An 18,936-nucleotide genomic window follows, 5' to 3' on the forward strand; every position below is an offset into this window, starting at 1 on the left:
AGTTACAGGAGGGATCTCAGGTGGCCACGTCTTTAGGAAACTACTCTTTCTGCACCTGTGCCTGAGTCTGGGAGATCCCCAATTTTCTATACCTCAGCTTGTGCTTAGGGTTCCTTTGGCCAGAGGAAACATTCCCTCTCATTGTTATAGCTTTAGTTTTTCTTTTTATCTAGAGAAGCAAGAGAGCAAGGATGGCAAGTTTGAGTATCTTGCCTTTCACCTAGGTCCCATTTTTATTACTTCACCTCTGACCAATCCTGTCTGCTCTGTCCTGCCTGTAGCTATGACTCATCTGCATCCACACCAACAACTCTGAAGTCTTTTGATGGTCAGTCTCACCTATGCCTATACCCTTCCAGCTCCTTATCCTTCAATCCAGGATCCTACTATTCTGACTGAAACAGAGCACCTTGTTGTCTGAGATGTGGGAAGTGTCTCCATTGGTTGTGGTATTTGGCCACTCAGAGACCCACAAAGATCCAAGTGTCTTACTTCAGACCAAACTTGGGTTGTGTATTCCCCTACAAAGCCAGAGGTGGTTGGCATAAATTTTCCATCAGGATGCAGCAAAGAGCAAGGAGAATAGGAGAGTTGCCTATTTCTGGGACACTGGAGGCCCAGAAATAGGCAAAAAATGGAGTCTCTGATTGGGAAATGATGAAAAGCGAGAGAGAAGAGAGGCTTCAAATGAGGCATCTCTAAACTCCCTGCACAGGTCTGATGTTTAGATAGGAAAAAGGTATTTGAAAACAATATTGAAAAGATAGTCCATTTCATGTTGTTTTATTCAAAATACAAACATCTTTGTAGGGTTTGCCACATTTCAGGAACTTTGATAGGCAAATCACAACAAAAGAATGTATTCATAGGAGGAGAATGTTATGTTTGCAGGGCTTTTATTCTAGTGGAGGATAAACAGGAGTAAACAGGATTAAGACCTTTGCTAAGTGTATGAGAGTCCGGGATAGTACAAAGAAAATGAAACTGCCTCTTCAGAGGGATATTTGTATTAATCAACCTGCCCAAAAACTGAATGAAAATTATGGTCAGATTTATTGTCTGGTGTCCTGCTATATAGATATCCTGTGTCCTTAGGCCAGTCACTTAAAATTTCACCTCTGGGATCCCATTTCCATCACCCTGACCTTTTCCTTATCTCACCCTTGAGTCAACCTTACACCTCATTCTTCTCAATCCCTACAACCAGCCACACAGAATTTACATAAAGTTACACAGAGCCTTCTCTACACCACCCCTGGACTCTTTGTGCTGTTCAGAGAAACCCATATGTGTCCTTTGGAAGATACCATTGTCATCCTCACCACCCACAGCTACTGTAAACCTCTTCCACCTCCTTCAAAAATTGTTTGTGCCCTTATTGCCATTCTTATCAAATAAACTCCCAAACGACTGAGCTGTCAGGTAAAAACTATATAATTCTTACATAAAAGACACAAATTAATACTTTGACTTGCCACTGCAAGTGTCCCTCCCAAGTTTAAGTTTATACAGATGTTTTGAAAGAAAAAATGAAGAATCCTTTCATGTAACAATGAAAGGAGAACCTATGACGCAAAGGGTATCATCCAAATATCTTTGGTTCTACTGGTCAAAGACTACAAACACTACAGAGGAGAATTGCAATTTCGCACAATCCATAAATTCCTTTCTGATTTGTTAAATGATATCCTCTGGACCACTAGTAATCTAGTGCAAAACAGTGTCTCACATTATGTACACAGAAATAATTCAACCAAAGTATATCCTTATTCTTGACTTTCCCTCTAATAGGATAGCTCACTATACAAAGGGAATGTGTGTAGTGATTTACAAAATCTCTTACAAAATTGTTCTTTTAAAAAATATCTTTATTGATTATGCTATTACAGCAGCCCATTTTTCTCTGCACCCCCACTCCCACCTGCATTCCCCTCACTTAGTTCATGTCCATGGGTCATACATATAAGTTCTTTGGCTTCTCCATTTCCCATACTATTTTTAACCTTCCCTTGTCTATTTGGTACCTACTATTTATGCTTCTTATTCTCTGTACATTTCCCCCCATTCTCCCCTCTCCACTTCTTCAGTGATAACCTTTCATGTGATCTCCATTTCTATGATTCTGATTCTGTTCTAGTTGTTCACTTAGTTTGTTTTTGTCTTTGTTTCTTTTAGGTTTGGTTGTTGATAGCTGTGAGTTTCTTGTCATTTTACTGTTTGTGTTTTTGATCTTCTTCTTCTTCATAGATAAGTCCCTTTAATGTTTCATGTAATAAGCACTTGGTGATGATGAACTCCTTTAACTTGACTTTATCTGGGAAGCCCTTTTTCTGCCCTTCCATTCTAAAGGATAGCTTTGCTGGGTAGAGTCATCTTGGATGTAGGCCCTTGCCTTTCATGACTTTGAATACTTCTTTCCAGCCCCTTCTTGCCTGCAAGGTTTCTTTTGAGAAATCAGCTGATAGTCTTATGGGCACTCCTTTGTAGGTAACTGTCTTCCTTCCTCTTGCTGCTTTTAAGATTCTCTCCTTCTCTTTAATCTTGGGGAATGTAATTATGATGTGTCTTGGTATGCACTTCCTTGGGTCCAACTTCCTTGGCTCTGAGCTTCCTGGACTTCCTGAAAGTCTATTTCCTTTGTCAGATTAAGGAAGTTCTCCTTCATCATGTTTTTGAATAAGTTTTCAATTTCCCGCTCTTTCTGTTCTCCTTCTGGCACCCCCTATGATTCTGATGCTGGAACATTGAAAGTTGTCCTGGAGGTTCCTAAGTTTCTCCTCATTTTTTTGAATTCTTATTTCTTCATTCTGTTCTGGTTGAATGTTTCTTTCTTCCTTCTGCTCCAAGTCATTGATTTGAGTACTGGCTTCCTTCCCTTCAGTGTTGGTTCCCTGTGCATTTGCTCTTATTTTACTCTGTGTAGCTTTCATTTTTCTTCTATTTTGCTACCATACTCAACCATTTCTGTGAGCATTCTGATTACCAGTGTTTTGAACTATGCATCTGAGAGGTTGACAATCTCTTCATTGCTTAGTTGTATTTTTTTCTGGAGCTTTGATATGCCCTCTCGTTTGGGCCATATTTTTTGTGTGTGTCTGTGTTGGTGCACCTGTTGTATAGTAACAGGAGAAGCCTTAGGTATTCTCCAAGGCAAGGAAAACTGTTGCTTTGTTGTGGCCTGTTATGTGGGGGATTGGCCCCAGAGGGAACAATGCCTGTTTGCCCAGTTCTTGGCTTTCAGTCACTTTCTCCATTACCCACAAACAAATTGGGCCTTTTTGGTGCTGATTCCTGGGTGGGTGGGTTTGTATATGTTCTATGTTCTCGTGGGTCTTTGCTATGAACTTTCCTGTGAGGCTGGGAGTTTCTCCTGCCACTGCAACACACACAGATTTTTTTCAGCCAGAGGTTTTGAGACTTATTACCCCATTCTTGAATGATGGGTTGTGCAGTCTGTCTCACTCACCAGTTGTTACTCCTGGTTTATCTGCACAGAAATGTGGGCCTGCCCAGTCTGCCAGCTGCAGCCTCACCTGGTCCTTCAGCTGCTGCCTTGCCTTGAGTCCTCTCCACCCTTCCTACTGGCCTGGATTTATGTTTCTTCTTTAACTCCTTGGTTGTCAGACTTCCATAGAGTTAGATTTTCTGGCAGTTCTAGTTATTTTTTGTTTTTAAATTTATTGTCCTCCTTTTCATTGTGCAAGGAAGCACAGTGTCACTACCTATGCCTCCATCTTGGCTCAAATTCCTCCCAAAATTGTTCTTATGAAGGTAACATTTAAAAAAACCATGAAGATTAATTTCAATTGAGATAATACTAGAATAAACTATTTTGTTACTCAAGAAGGAAAGATTGGCAATTGAGACAATAAGAGGAAAGTAAATGAAGCCCATTGTTCTGAGATGTTTTGTGCTCTTTGGGATTATAGGTAGATGTCTCAGATTCTGTAGCCCATCATCCTCTATTGCCCCAGTGATCAGACACCAGTTTCTCTGGGACTTGCCATTCTTTCACCTGGTGGACAATGCACTGACCATACCTGAGGAAGTGGCTCCTGCATTCTCCCCATGACTACAGTAAAATGGCCCCCAGCCCTGACAAGGGCATTTGCATACATGGGACTCCTTTTCTGTGCACTTTACACTGTCCAGTCAGTTCCATCCTAATCCTGCCCTGATAAGTGGCCTTGAAGGGTTCTCCACAGCCAAGCTGTCTGCACAGGCACTGTGGAAACAAGCTTCCTTTTCCTCTGCCCCTTCTGCAACACCCCCACTCCCTCCAGGACTCAGAATCCCATGCTTGAATGCCCCCATCTCCTCCCCAGCCAATGGAGAATGTGCAGTACAGACCTGAGCAGATGACACCTATGTCGTCCTTGTGCTGGCAGAAATGCTCTGCCCCATTAAAGGTAGTGCAGTTCCACAGGTGGGACTCATCTCCATTGCACCTGACCACAACCATGTTCCAGATCTTGCCTGATCCTGGCCCAAAGTAAGAAGAGGTTGTGGCATCGAGGGCTTCACCACAGCCCAGCTGTCTGCACACCACCTGGGCACTATCCAGGTTCCACAAGTAAGAACAGATGGTGCTCCAGGAACCTTGGTCTAGGATCTCCACTCTGCCAGCACAGCTACTGCCTCCATTCACCAGACGGAGTTGTCTTGTGTCTGAGGAGAGAGAGGCCAAAGGGACATTTACACAGGAAAAGAAGGATTTTCTGGTCCTGTGGGAGAACCTCACCTGGGCAGCTGGGCTGCAGTATGTCACACCTGGCTCTGGTTTCCTACGGCAGTGATCAGAGAGTAATAGGGTTGAAAAATAGAAATAAACACACACATAAAGAACAAGAAAAATTAAGCAGAAAATAATCTGGTGAGTAGTCTCAGAAAAGTGTTACATGGATCCCAAGAGAGTTAACCTTCTGATTTGTAGAATTCTGCACAGCACTTGTGAAAGATATGTAGGAAATATGAGAATATCTCTACACTGAGGTAAATGTGTTCAAATTCACTCTAATGGGCTATCAGCTAGATACATCTTTTATAAACCATGCACACTTGGGTGCTATTAATCTGAAAAATAGAAGAATTAGATTAAAGAGAATGGAGTGAGGAACTGGGGTAAGCTCATCAGATGTCTCAGGTAGCAGCCGTTAATTCTATTCCATTCAGAGTTTTCCTTCTTGGCATATAGTATTCAGAGCTGAAAAATGGATCAGTACACAGGCCATGGTTTATCCTAGAATACTTCACTTAAGATTCCTAGGCTTCAGACTCCAGATATGGATACTTAGTTTCAAAAGTATGTACTTCTCTTTAGCTAGATTGGACAACCTTACTTGAGAGATAATAAGATGATATTGACATTGGTCAGACATTTCACTGGCAATCAAAGAATGTTGCCTTTTCCTTCAAACAAATCTAATCTTCATGTCAGGAGTTGCTATTATTCAAAATAATAGCAGGAGTTATTTGTTCTCTGTCTGGGGGAACATATCATGTATTTCTAACTTGACTACAGAACAGAAACAGGTTATATTCCTATTCTGAATGTACTTGAACAGACAATTTTGACAGATCCACTCTATTATATTCTCTAATTTTTAAATGTGAAAAAGGGATGTGAAGAGAAGTTAAATAATGTCTATCAATTTACTTTAAGTAAGTGATGAGTAGACACTAAAACCTAGAACATTTTTTTTCCATTAAGAATGGTCCTACCAACTTCTGGCCAAGATGGAGGTGTAGATAGATACGTTTTGCCTCCTCCTACAACCAGAAAAAGCATAACAAATTTAAAAACAAGATATAACTAGAACTGCCAGAAAATCAAACTGTATGGAAGTCTGACAACCAAGGAGTTAAAGAAGAAATATTCATCCAGACTAGTAAGAGTGGGGGAGATGGGCAGCTAGGGTATAGAGGACCTGTGGCAAGGTGGCAGCTGGTGGACCGGGTAAGGTAGTGGCTGGTGGACTGGGTGGCCCCACATTTGCATGTGGATAAACCAGGAGGAACAACTGGGGAGTGAGACAGACCGCATAACCTAGGGTTCCAATGTGGGGAAATAAAGCCTCAAAACCACTGACTGAAAAAAACCGGTGGGTGCTACAGCATCAGGAGAAACTGCTAGATTCACTGGAGAGCTTGTTGGAGAGACTTACGGGGTCCTAGGATGTATATAAACCCACCTACCTGGGAATCAGCATCAAAAGTGTCCAATTTGCTTATGGGTAGCAAAAGAAGTGACTGAAAGCCAACCAAAAGCTGAACAAGTGGCATTGTTCCCTCTTGGACCCCTCATCCACATACAGGCCCATAACACAACAACATGGGTTGCCCCACCCTGGAGAATAGCTAAAGCTCCACCTGTTACTATGTAACAGATACATGGAGACAAAAAATTATGGTCCAAATGAAAGAACAGATAAAAGCTCCAGAAAAAATACAACTAAAGGATGAAGAGTTAGACAACATATTAGATGCAGAGTTCAAAACACTGGTAATTGGAATCCTCACAGAAATGGTTGAGTATGGTCACAAAATACAGAAAAATGTAATGGCTATGAAAAGTGAAATAAGAGAAAATGTACAGGGAACGAGCAGTGTTGGGAAGGAAACCGGGACTCAAATCAATGACTTGGAGCAGAAGGAAGAAAGAAACATTCAACCAGAACAGAATGAAGAAATAAGAATTCAAAAAAATGAGGAGAAACTTAGGAACCTCCAGGACAACTTTCAATGTTCCAGCATCAGAATCATAGGGGTGCCAGAAGGAGAACAGAAAGAGCGGGAAATTGAAAACTTATTCAAAAACATGATGAAGGAGAACTTCCTTAATCTGACAAAGGAAATAGACTTTCAGGAAGTCCAGGAAGCTCAGAGCCAAGGAAGTTGGACCCAAGGAAGTGCATACCAAGACACATCATAATTACATTCCCCAAGATTAAAGAGAAGGAGAGAATCTTAAAAGCAGCAAGAGGAAGGAAGACAGTTACCTACAAAGGAGTGCCCATAAGACTATCAGCTGATTTCTCAAAAGAAACCTTGCAGGCAAGAAGGGGCTGGAAAGAAGTATTCAAAGTCATGAAAGGCAAGGGCCTACATCCAAGATGACTCTACCCAGCAAAGCTATCCTTTAGAATGGAAGGGCAGAAAAAGGGCTTCCCAGATAAAGTCAAGTTAAAGGAGTTCATCATCACCAAGTGCTTATTACATGAAACATTAAAGGGACTTATCTATGAAGAAGAAGAAGATCAAAAACACAAACAGTAAAATGACAAGAAACTCACAGCTATCAACAACCAAACCTAAAAGAAACAAAGACAAAAACAAACTAAGTGAACAACTAGAACAGAATCAGAATCATAGAAATGGAGATCACATGAAAGGTTATCACTGAAGAAGTGGAGAGGGGAGAATGGGGGGAAATGTACAGAGAATAAGAAGCATAAATAGTAGGTACCAAATAGACAAGGGAAGGTTAAAAATAGTATGGGAAATGGAGAAGCCAAAGAACTTATATGTATGACCCATGGACATGAACTAAGGTGAGGGAATGATGGTGGGAAGGAGGTACAGGGCAGAGGAGAATAAAGGAAAGAAAAAATGGGACTGCTGTAATAGCATAATCAATAAAATATATTTTAAATAAGAATGGTCCTGACTATAAATGAAACCTAACCAACAAAACAAACAAGCAAGCAAAATATAACCCCAGACATTGAAATAACAAACTGACAGAGACCAGAGGGGAGATGAGGGGTAATGGGGGAAAGAAAGGGAGGGTCATCAAGGAACCTGCATGAAAGATGCATGGAGAAAGACAATGGGGGATGGGATTGAGTATGGAAGGTGAGGGTTTGTGTGGTGGGGGGAAATGGGGACATATGTAATAGAACAACAATAAAAAAATAAAATAAAGGGAAAAAAGAAGGGTTCTACTGGGTACAACTAAAAAAACTGAAAAATGTAAAAAACGTATTAGATATTTGTAGATGTGACATGGACTATATATGCTGATATTCCAGAGTGGAGAATATTTCAGTGTTAGCCAAGGGTCTACCACATTTTTTTTCCTATGGGAATTCTTCAATTCAATGAATGGGTTAAAAATACAGAATCTGCACTTAGGTAAGACAGAGGACACCTGTGGGACAAAGAAGCCAGCATACCTTTGGGAGTTAACTGGTGCTGGAGTGACAATATTGGAGACTTGCAGGCCTCTCTCACACAACAGGTTTTCTTTTTTTTAAGATTTTATTTATTTATTTTTAGAGAGGGAAGGGAGGGAGAAAGAGAGAGAGAGAGAAACATCAATGTGCAGTTGCTGGGGGCCGTGGCCTGCAACCCAGGTATGTGGCCTGACTGGGAATCGAACCTGTGACACTTTGGTTCGCAACCCGTGCTCAGTCCACTGAACTACGCCAGCCAGGGCACGCAACAGGGTTTCTCCTCAAATATTTGCCCAGTATAAAAGCTGTGAAGGGCAGAAGGCCAAAGAACTACGTCAAAAATTTTGGAAAGCAGAGTTTATATTTCCTCATTCTCTTGAGTGCTAAGCTACCAAAACATCCAAACTCTCAACTAAAATCCCTGGGAGCCCATGCCATAGAAATATGGAAAAATCAGAGGTGGACTGAATGTTGCTGAAACTGTAACCCAGACTCGTTTCAGCTCAGTTCTAGGTTGTACTTAGATATTTGGGTGATCAGCACCCCTCTTCCACCTGCTTAGTAGAAGACAAGATGAATCCTTTCAGGTGTTAGACAATATGTCTGGATAACTTATCTTTTTCATATACAATTTTTAGCATTCAATCAGTACTTGCATGACTGTAAAGAAGGGAGATCATATGACAAATTAATAGTGGAAAAAAGAGGAGACAGAAACACACATGATAAAGATGTTGAAGTTAGCAGATAAGGAATTTATGATTTATGTGTTTAAGATAAAAGAGGGAAGAAGGAAAAAGTGGAAAAAAGATGAAAAAATAAAACAAAGAATTGTAAATATATAAGTCAAAGTAACAATACCAACTGGAAATAAAATGTCTAGAATTAAGAATGAAATGGATAGGTTAAAAGAATTTTAGCTAGAACTTGAGAGAGAATTAGTGACTTAGAGGAGAGAAGAGAAGGAGGATGAAGATGAGGAATAGAGAGACACAGACAGAGAGACAGAGACAAAGAGTGCCACAGCAGTAATACTTGGAGAGATAAGGGTTGAGAATTTTAAAAGTGGATGAAAAGTATAACACACACATTCCAGAAGCTCAAAGAACCCTAAGAAAGATATGAAAAGCCCCATGCCTAGTAATGTTGCTGAAAATCAAAGAAAAAGAGAAAAATCTGGAATAATAACGAATGTGGTTAATATAAAGAAGGCAAAAAAAAGGAAAAGGAAAGAAAAAGGAATATAAAGCAGTTGAGTCAATTAAAAACAAATGGCACACACTAACCAAATAATATCATTAATTGCATTTAATGTAAATGGATTAGATACCTCAAGCAAAAACCAATCTAGTTAAAACAACAAAATTCAGGTGAATGCTATATGCAAGATATCTTTTATATGAGGGCAAAAGAAAAATGTTGAAAGTAAAATAATGGAGAATATATATTTATATACTATGTAATCGCTAACCATTAGTCAAGTGAAATAGCTATATCAATATCACAAAAAAGTAGACTTCAAGCAAGACACACTAATTAAATTAAAGATAGAATTTTCATGACTATAATGGGGTGGGCCCTTAATTTAGATAAAAATATCAAAATTAACCATTATTAGCATATAGCCAAAACCCAAAGAACTGGAAGTTTCAAGAAATATAACAAGGGAGTGAGAAATAGTACTTCTGCTCCTGTCGGGAGGAGTAGAATTTCCCAAAGAGGAGAGACAAAGACTTCTGACTGGAGGGGCTTGAAATAAAGAGGAAACATGGTTAAGGGGAGGGATAGAGGTGAGGAGCATTGCAAAGGCAGCCAGAGACCAACACCCACAACTACAAGATCCGGCTCTCCTGGTATGTGGCTAGATTATTCTTTTAGGAGTTTGCACTCTGATATCTTGAGTCAGGGGCCCAATGAGGGCCAGTTTTCATGTAGGATCTGTGGGAACTACAAGAGAGAAAATTCACCATAGGATGTTGATAAGCACAGGATTCTTCTCAGTTAGCAGATCTTTTAGGATGTCACAGAACAAGCTCATGTACCCCAGTGGGGCAGGGCAAAATTGACCAAGAGAGGTACATCCTGGAGTCTCTGAGGCTCCATTCCTTCTGCCTTCAATGCTAATATTAATTCACCCATGAACAACTACATTTGGCATCACTTTTCTCTGCTGAACATGGGGGTTTGAGGACCATTGATCCAGAAGTTAAGAAGGAAAAACATCACAGACAAGACAAAATTCTTCGAAGAACCCAATGCTGGAGAAAAACTACAGTAAAGCAGAAAAACATCAGAGCTGTGGATTTGTGGGGAAGATAAAGAATCTCAAAGTCAGGCTTAGATGCAGGTGCAGGGTTACTAGGGGATGTAATTATAGTTCATATTGGAAGGGCTTTCTTTATAGGCAGGAAGGTTTCCATCTCTGCCCTAATCATATACACATGTACATGTATCATCGCCACCACTACCACTTCCACCACCAAGTCCAACAGTCTGGTTTAGAGAATGAGAGTTCTATGAACTCCTGTCTAAAATGTTGATTTCCCTGGGCAGACATATTCTTGCTTTTATATTTAACCTCCACATGCTCTTCAAACTTCCCTCCACACTTTCTCTCCCCCTCTCTCTCTCCCTCCCTTTCTCTCTCTCTCCGCCCCCCCCTCTCTCCAACAAACATGTACATATATTCACACACAAAATCTATTGGCTGAAAGAGAAGAAATACCAAAATACTGGTTGGGAGAGACATAATATAGAATAGAGGAAGGACAGATCAGAGACCCAGCCTGGGATAGACCCTCAGCCATAATCCACTGCAGAAGGTGATTTGAGCTTTAGGTGCTGGAGAGGTATGAAACACAGATTTAGGTCAATCTGAGAACAAAGTTTACATCTCTGAGACATCTCCCATTTAAACGTGAAAAACTTTCCCTACAGGAGAAAAATCAATATCAACTGTCACTAAAGATTACATTTGGTGAAAACCAAATGATCAATAAGGAGGTGTTGTCTTTATAATCCCAGTGATCATCTCCCCCAGACTGTTAGAACTAATCCAGTATCACTGCTGATTTTAGGAAGTGAGGCTATGCTTACCTTGAGCGCTCACTACGACACCGAAGAGGAAAAAAGCAAATCCTTGGAGAAAGCTGTGTCCATTCATGGGTGTTTTGACCCTCATGTCTACAGGTAATAGCCTTAACTTTCTCAAACCATACAAGGAACCCTCCTGATCCTTAATGAGGGGTCCTTTAAGCAGGAAGGAGGTTATATAGTCCCATTGCTTGACATCGCCATCTTCCAGCAGCCAATAGAAACCCTAGTTAACATCTTCTCTGCCATTAGAGACTACATAAAAGGAAACTTTCTGAAATTCAAATACCAATGAGATGCTGAATCTTACATATCTCCTTATATGAGATACAAGGCTTTTTCATGTCAGGTGGTACTCTGACCCCACCCCCTCCCACAAATCTGATACAGTAAATCATACTTAAAAAATATGTGTGGCTTTCTTTTCTTCACTCCACAGGTCTGGCACAGTGGATGTTTCAGCACAGCTGGTGAGATCAGTTAAGACACACTGTTTCTGGGACAGTTCTACCACCCCATGGACCAAGTAAAAATGATTTTTGTTTAATTTGGTCTAGATCCTCAATGTCACATGTTGTGGGTGCAAAGAAAAAAGAAGCATCTAACAGTGAAAACCAAAAGTAAAGTTCATAGAAAATTAGGATTAGAGAGATAAAAAATTCCCAGGTGTTTCAGGTTTCTTTGGATATAGGTGGAGGTGGGCAAAGGTGGTGGGCAATGGGGATGGAAAGAGATTTTCTTAGGGCAATGGGTGCATGATGCAGTGTGCAGATGATGTCTCGTTGAGTTCTGTACTTGAAATCTGTATGATTTTGCGAATCAATGTCACCCCTATAAATTTAATTTAAGTAATTTTCAGGTCAGTGAAAAAAATGTGAAACAGAGATCAAGGCATCATGATTATTGGCTGCATATCATGGGCTTTCCTCTCATTTTATTTCTGGTTTCTAAGTAAAAGCCTCATAAAGATACAGAGCTTTTGATGCAGTAAGTATACAGTCTGTCTTTCCTTCTCTCACATCATGGAGAATTTATTGCCCCATGACTATCATAATCAGAGCAGACACTTCCCCTAGGAATAATTCTAGTTTCCCTGGACAAGGTGGTAATATAGATTACAAATAGATTACGAAGTTAATCCCTATTTTACATTGTGGCTATTTGCACCTGAAAATCCAGTCTCAGTAGTTAGAAAGTGCATGCCCTTGTACTCCTGGATCCTCTTTTCAACACCTCTGTTCCTATGCATCCCCTTCTGTTCATTTTCATATAAACCAGCCAGTCCACTTTCACATTCTTTTCAGACCTCTTTGAATAAACAAATAAGGTGTCTATCATGACAATGCTTAAAAATGGAATAAATTTTACACACATTTCTTAGCTCACCCTTGTTATCAACAACATAAGCATGAGTGTTATCATTTTAAAAATAATATTTTGTTAAGATGAATAGGAACATTATGTAAATTTAACATTATGTAAATTTAAGGTGTACAATGTGTTGATTTTATACATTTAGGTATTGCAAAAATAATTACTAGCATTGCATTAGCTTACACCTCTATCATGTCATGTACTTATTGTTTCTTTTTTTGTGGTGGTAAAATTAAGATCTAATTTCTTAGCAACTTTAGGTTTATAATACATTATTGTTACCTATAATCACTATGCTGTGTATTAGACCTCCAAAATTTATTTTTCTACTATTTGCAAGTTTGTACCTTTAAATATCTCCCCAATTCACTCATCTAGGTCCTGGTAACTACCATTCTACTTTCTGTTTTTAATTTGTTTTGTATTTCACATATAAGTGATACTATACAGTATTTGTCTTTCTCTGTCTGATGTATCTCACTTAACATAATGCCCACTTAGCATAATGTCATCCTACTTGTCGAATTTTGCTTTTGTTGCCTGTGCTTTTGGTGTTATCTCCAAAAATTATTTATTGCCAGGACCAATGTTAATGAGGTTGCCCTACACTTTCTTCTAGGGGTTTTATGGTGTGAGGTCTTATGTTAAAGTTTTAAATTCATTTTGAGTTTATTTAAAATAAGGGTCCAAATTCATTTTTCTTCCTGTGGTTATCCAATATTGCCAACATTTGTGGAAGAGACTATTCTTTCCTCTTTAAATGTTCTTGGCTTCCTTGTCAAATATTAGTTGAGTGTATATGTCAGGGTTTATTTCTGGGCTGCCTATTCTGTTCCATTGGTCTCTGGGCCTATTTTTAGTCAGTACCTTACTGTTTTAATTACTACACCATTGTAATACATAACAGTTTGGAATCAGGAAGTGTAATGCATCTGGGTTTGTTCTTTTTTTATAATTGATTTGTTTATTCTGCATCATTTATGGTTCTATGTGAATTTTGGGATTTTTTCTATTTATGGGAAAAATGCCATTGGGATTTTGATAGGGATTGTGTTGATTCTACAGATGGCTTTGGACCATCTGTTCTATAGACATTTTTTTTTCAGTATATTTTGTTGATTTTACCATTTATTGGGATAGTTGTCCCAATTTGGTTATTCCCTTCATCCCCCTCCTCCCTGCAGCCTCCACTCTCCAGCACTCCCCCATCACTTAGTTAATGTCCACTGGTTATATATATAAGTTCTTTGGCTTTTCCATTTCCTATACTATTCTCAATCTTCCCCTGTTTATTTTGTGTGTATGTATTATGCTTCTTACCTTCCTATACCTTTTCCCCCTATTCCTCCCCTCCCCCTCCCCACTGATAATCCTTCATGTGATCTCCATTTCTGTGATTCTATTCCTCTTCTAATTGTTCGCTTAGTTTTTGTTTTTGTTTTTTAGGTTCAGTTGTTGATAGTTGTCAGTTTGCTGTGATTTTCTTGTTCATATTTTTTATCATCTTCTTCCAGATTGGAGAAGTTTTCCTTCATTATTTGTTTGAAAAAGTTTTCAATTTCTTGCTCTTCCTGTTCTCCTTCTGGTACCCCTATGATTTGGATGTTGGAATGTTTAAAGTTGTCCCAGAGCTTTCTCAGCCTCTTCTCATTTATTTTATTCTTATATCTTCTTTCTGTTCCAGTTGGATATTTATTTCTTCATTTTGTTTTAAATCCTTGGTTTGAGTTCCAGTTTCTTTACCTTGACTTTTGCTTTCCTGTATATTTTCTTTTATTTCACTTTATTTCACCTCCATTTCCTCCTTCTCTTTGCAACTGAGCTCAATCATTTCTGTGAGCATCCTGCTTACCAGTGTTTTGAACTCTGCATCAGATATGTTGGCTATTTCCTTGTCACTTAGTTCTTTTTCTGGAGTTTTGATCTGTTTTTTTTTCATTTGGGCCATATTTCTTTGTCTTGGCACACCTGTTATGTTGTAAGGGGCAGATCCTTAGGTATTGACCAGGGTGGGGCAACCCTATTTGCTGCCATTGTGGCACTGTCTACGGGGAAGGGGTCAGAGAGGGAACAATGCCACTTGCTGACTTTGCTATAGCCCTACTTTCAATCACTTCCTTCACTTCCCAGAAGTGGATTGTGGCCTTTCAGATGCTGATTCTCACATGAGTGGGTTTGTGTACACTCTAGGACCCTGTGGGACTCTCCCAAGGACTCTCCTGTGATCCTGAGAGTTTCTCCCACTGCCACAACTCCTGCAGATTTTTACATCCAGAGCTTTTGACCCTGTAGTTTCCCATGCTGAGACCCTGGGTTCTGCAAGCTGTCTTGCTTCCCAATGGTTCTTCCCAGCTTATCAGCCCATGAATGTGAGACCAACTGGTCCACCAGCCACCTCCCTAGCTATGAGTCCTCTCCACCTCGGCTGCCCGTCTCTGCTCCTCCTATCAGTTGGGATGAATATTTCTTTAACTCCTTGGTTGTCAGACTTCCGTGAAGTTTGAATATCTGGCAGTTCTAGTTATTTTTTGTTTTTAAATTTCTTGTTGTCCTTCTTTTGGTTGTGTGAGGAAGTGAAGCATTTCTACATATGTCTCCATAGAGGCTGGAACTCCTGGGCTGTTTTCTCCAAATCTTTGGCATATCAGTACAGGAGCAGATCTAGACTTTTTAATAATATTAATTCTTTTAATACATGAACATCAGATATTTTCCACTTGTGTTGTTTTGAAATTCTTTTTACAAAATTCTTGTAGTTTTTATTGTATAGATATTTAATTCCTTGGTAAATTCATTCCTATTTGATTGCTTTTTTATGCTATTTTGATTTGATAGTTTTATTTCTTTTTTAGATGTTGGCATGTAGAAATGCAATTAATATCTCTATGTTGACTTTTATATCCTGCACTTTTTGATTAGTTCCAATATTTTTTTTGTTTGATTCTTTAGGGTTTTCTGTATATCAGATTATATCATCTGCAAGTAACTATAATTTTACTGCTTTCTTTCTGATTTAGATGTCTTTTATTTCATGTTTTGCTTAAATGCTCTAGTTAGGATTTTCAGTACTATGTTGAATAGAAATGGTGAGAATGAGCATACTTGTCTTGTTCTTGATCATACAGGAAAAGCTTTCCATTTTCTACCATTGAGTATAATGTTAGCTCTGGGTTTCTTGTATATGACCTTTATTTTGTTGAAGTAGGTTATTCTACACCTATTTTGTTGAGGGTTTTAATCATGAAAATTTGTTGTGTTTTGTCAAATGGTTTTCTGCATGTGTTGAGATGATCATATGATTTTTATCTTTTGTTTTATTAATGTGATATATCATATTTATTTATGCATATGTTGAACCATCCTTGCATCCATGTTAGAATGCGTAACCATTTTAAAGGTATTTTAAAATTCAGTTTACTAATGTTTTGTTGAGATGTTTTGCATCTATATTCACCAGAAATATTGGCCTTTAGTTGTTGTTTTTATTTTTCATGCAGTGTCTTTATTTGGCTTTGGTATTAGGGCAACACTGGGCTCATAAAATGAGTTTGGTAGTGTTCCTTCCTCTTCAAGTTTTTTGGAAGAGTTTGAGAAGGATTGGCATTTATTCTTCTTTAAATGTTTAGTAGAATTTGCCAGTGAAACTATATGGTCCTGTGTTGAAAGGGTTTTTTTTTTCCCTGTCCTGTATTTCTTTATTTTACTTATTTTTTCATTTAGCTTTTTGTTTTTATTTTTATTTATCTTTTTGATTTTATTTTTATTGTATTTTTAGATTACCATTTAGTCCCCTTATACCCTCCTCACCCCACCAATCACCACACTCTTGTTCAAGGCTATGAGTATTTTCATTACAAATTCAATCTCTTCAGATTTTTTATTTCTTCCTTATTCAATATTTTCAGGTTGTATTTCTAGAAAATAATTCATTTCTTTTATGTTTTCCAATTTGTTGGCTTATAATATTTCATAGTGGTCTCTTATGATCTCATATATTTTTGTAATATCAGTTATAAAGTTTGCTTTTTCATTTACGATTTTGTTTAAGTCTTCTTTTTTTTTCTTGGTTAATCTAGCTAAAGTTTTGTTAATTTTGTTTCTTCTTTTTGGAAAGTCAGCTCATAGTCTCTTGACTATTCTATTGTTTTCCTGGTCTCTATGTTATGTATTTCTGTTCAAATTTCCTTACTTCTGCTAACTTTGGGCATATTTTGTTATTTTTCCTAGTTACTAAGATTTAAAGTTAGGTTGTTTGAGATCTTTCTGTTTCATTAATGCATACATTTATTGTTATAAACTTTCCTGTCAGAGCTGCTTTTATGGCATCCTATAGGTTTTGGTATGTGGTATTTTTATTTACATTTGTTTCTAGAGAGTTCAAAATTTCCCTCTTGATTTATTTTTTTGACCCATTTGTTGTTCAGGAGTGTGTTGTTTAATTTTTACATAGTTGTAGATTTTCTACCTTTACTCTTGTTGACTTCTACTTTTATATCACTATGATTGAAAAAGCTTCATGGTATGATTTCAATTTTTTAAAATTTGCCAAGAATTTTTTGTGTCCTATCATATGATCTTTTCTGGAGAATGTTGTGTGTACAGTTTAGAAGAATGAACATTCTGCTGCTCTTGGTAGAATGTTCTACAATGTTTATCAGGTGTGTTTGGTCTAATGTCACAATTTTCAACCTTTCTCATCTCATGGCACATGTAAACTCATTATTAACATTCTGCTGTACACTAAAAATGTATTATATTTTTGACTCTAACAAAATAGGTATAAAAAGGCAAAAAGGGTAATGAAATTTTATCAGTATTGTGAATAAACTTGAACACAAATACACAAAGTTCTATGTCATGTCTTGGTTGTAGAAATTTTTCCTCTTTGTGGTAAGCAACTAACATGAACTTTCTCTAGCAACATGATTCAGTTATATGAGAGAATCAGTCTTTATGTCTCTCTGTGTATTTATTTATGTATAATTTAAAGCAAAGTATAAATATGATGAATCCATTTTAAAAGCCTTTAAAAAACTTATATGGTCATCTTGTTTACCTCTTGTTTCCTGAGTTTTGATCTTCCTTATTAGTTCACCATGTGGTTCATGATAGTTGTTTAAAAATTCAGGGTTTGGAGGATTCTTTTTTCCTCTGGGATTTATAAATTTACCATGTTAATGATGACAATGAAACAGTTCAACAAATAAAAAACAAATAAAAAAGGCATAATTTTGATTCATTAACAGCACATGGCTATTGTTGTGTTGGCTGGTGTCATTTTTAACTTTGACAATCTAAGGGAAAAGAGGTCAGTGCCCATGGCTAAATAATCAGGTATTCCATGTTTTAAAAACTCTTGCAGCACACTCATTCTTGTACCTTCTTGTGACACATTGGTTGAAAATCTCTGACCTAATGTATGGTGTAAGTCCAATATTTTTTTGTTGATATTCAGTCTAGATAATCTTTCCATCGCTGAAGGAGAATTAAGTTCTTCTATTATTATTGTATTACTGTCTATTTCCCCTTCAGATCTGTTAGTATTTGCTTAATACATTTAGTTGTTCTAATGTTAGGTGTGTATATATTTATGATTGTTATATCTTCTTAATGAACTGAGCTCTTTATTATCATCTTTATTGTTTTTCAAGTATAATTGTCTCCATTTTTCCCTTTATGAGTGGCACCCTTTCATATTCTTTTTATAATTTTTATGTCACAATTTACTTCTTTTTAAATTGTGTATTTGTTAAAAATTAGTAGCTATGCTTATTTTTAATAATAATTTTCTTTAACCTGTATACTATAGTTAAGTGGTTAAAAACTATCCTATTACAGAACTAGAGTTTTCTAAATTAAACTGTACATTAACCTTTACCAGTGTGTTATATAATGTCAAATGTTTTCATGTTGCTGATTGGTTTCTTTTTTTTTTCATTTCAACTTGAAGAATTCCTCTCAGAATTTCTTTCAAGGCATCCTCATTTACTGCTGATGAACTCCCTCAGCTTGTTTGCCTGAGAAACACTTTATTTTCCTTTATGTGTGGAGGGTCACTTTTCTGTAATCTTGGCTGGAAACTTTTTTCTTTCAACCTTTTGTCATGTCATTCCACTCTTCCTGGACTTTAGAGGGTTTTTTATGTTACAGTCCATTTTCTTCCTTAGTGCTTTCAGCATTCTCTTTGTTTTTGGTTTTGACAATCTTATTATCCTATGTTTTAAATAAGTTTTTTTTTTTTTGCCCTGGGGTAATAGGATCATCAATTAGCTTTGTAAACTTGGATGTCTAAATA

General features: G+C 37.7%; 1 protein-coding gene across 1 annotated transcript in view; it reads right to left on the minus strand.

The window, feature by feature from the left end:
• The window catches only part of LOC123810582 (antigen WC1.1-like), a 156,186-nt gene extending 144,789 nt beyond the window's left edge, over positions 1-11,397 (minus strand). Inside the window, exons 1-2 of the mRNA XM_045826364.1 lie at positions 11,271-11,397; positions 4,351-4,668 (exon numbers count right to left, since the gene is read on the minus strand). Coding sequence (XP_045682320.1) covers positions 4,351-4,668; positions 11,271-11,355 — 403 coding nt within the window. The 5' untranslated portion in view covers positions 11,356-11,397. The remainder of the gene's footprint in view (positions 1-4,350; positions 4,669-11,270) is intronic.
• Positions 11,398-18,936: the final 7,539 nt, after the last annotated feature.

This window comes from Phyllostomus hastatus, unplaced genomic scaffold (genome assembly GCF_019186645.2).
Source record: "Phyllostomus hastatus isolate PE091 unplaced genomic scaffold, TTU_PhHast_1.1 phas_scaffold_755, whole genome shotgun sequence".
Taxonomy (NCBI): domain Eukaryota; kingdom Metazoa; phylum Chordata; class Mammalia; order Chiroptera; family Phyllostomidae; genus Phyllostomus; species Phyllostomus hastatus.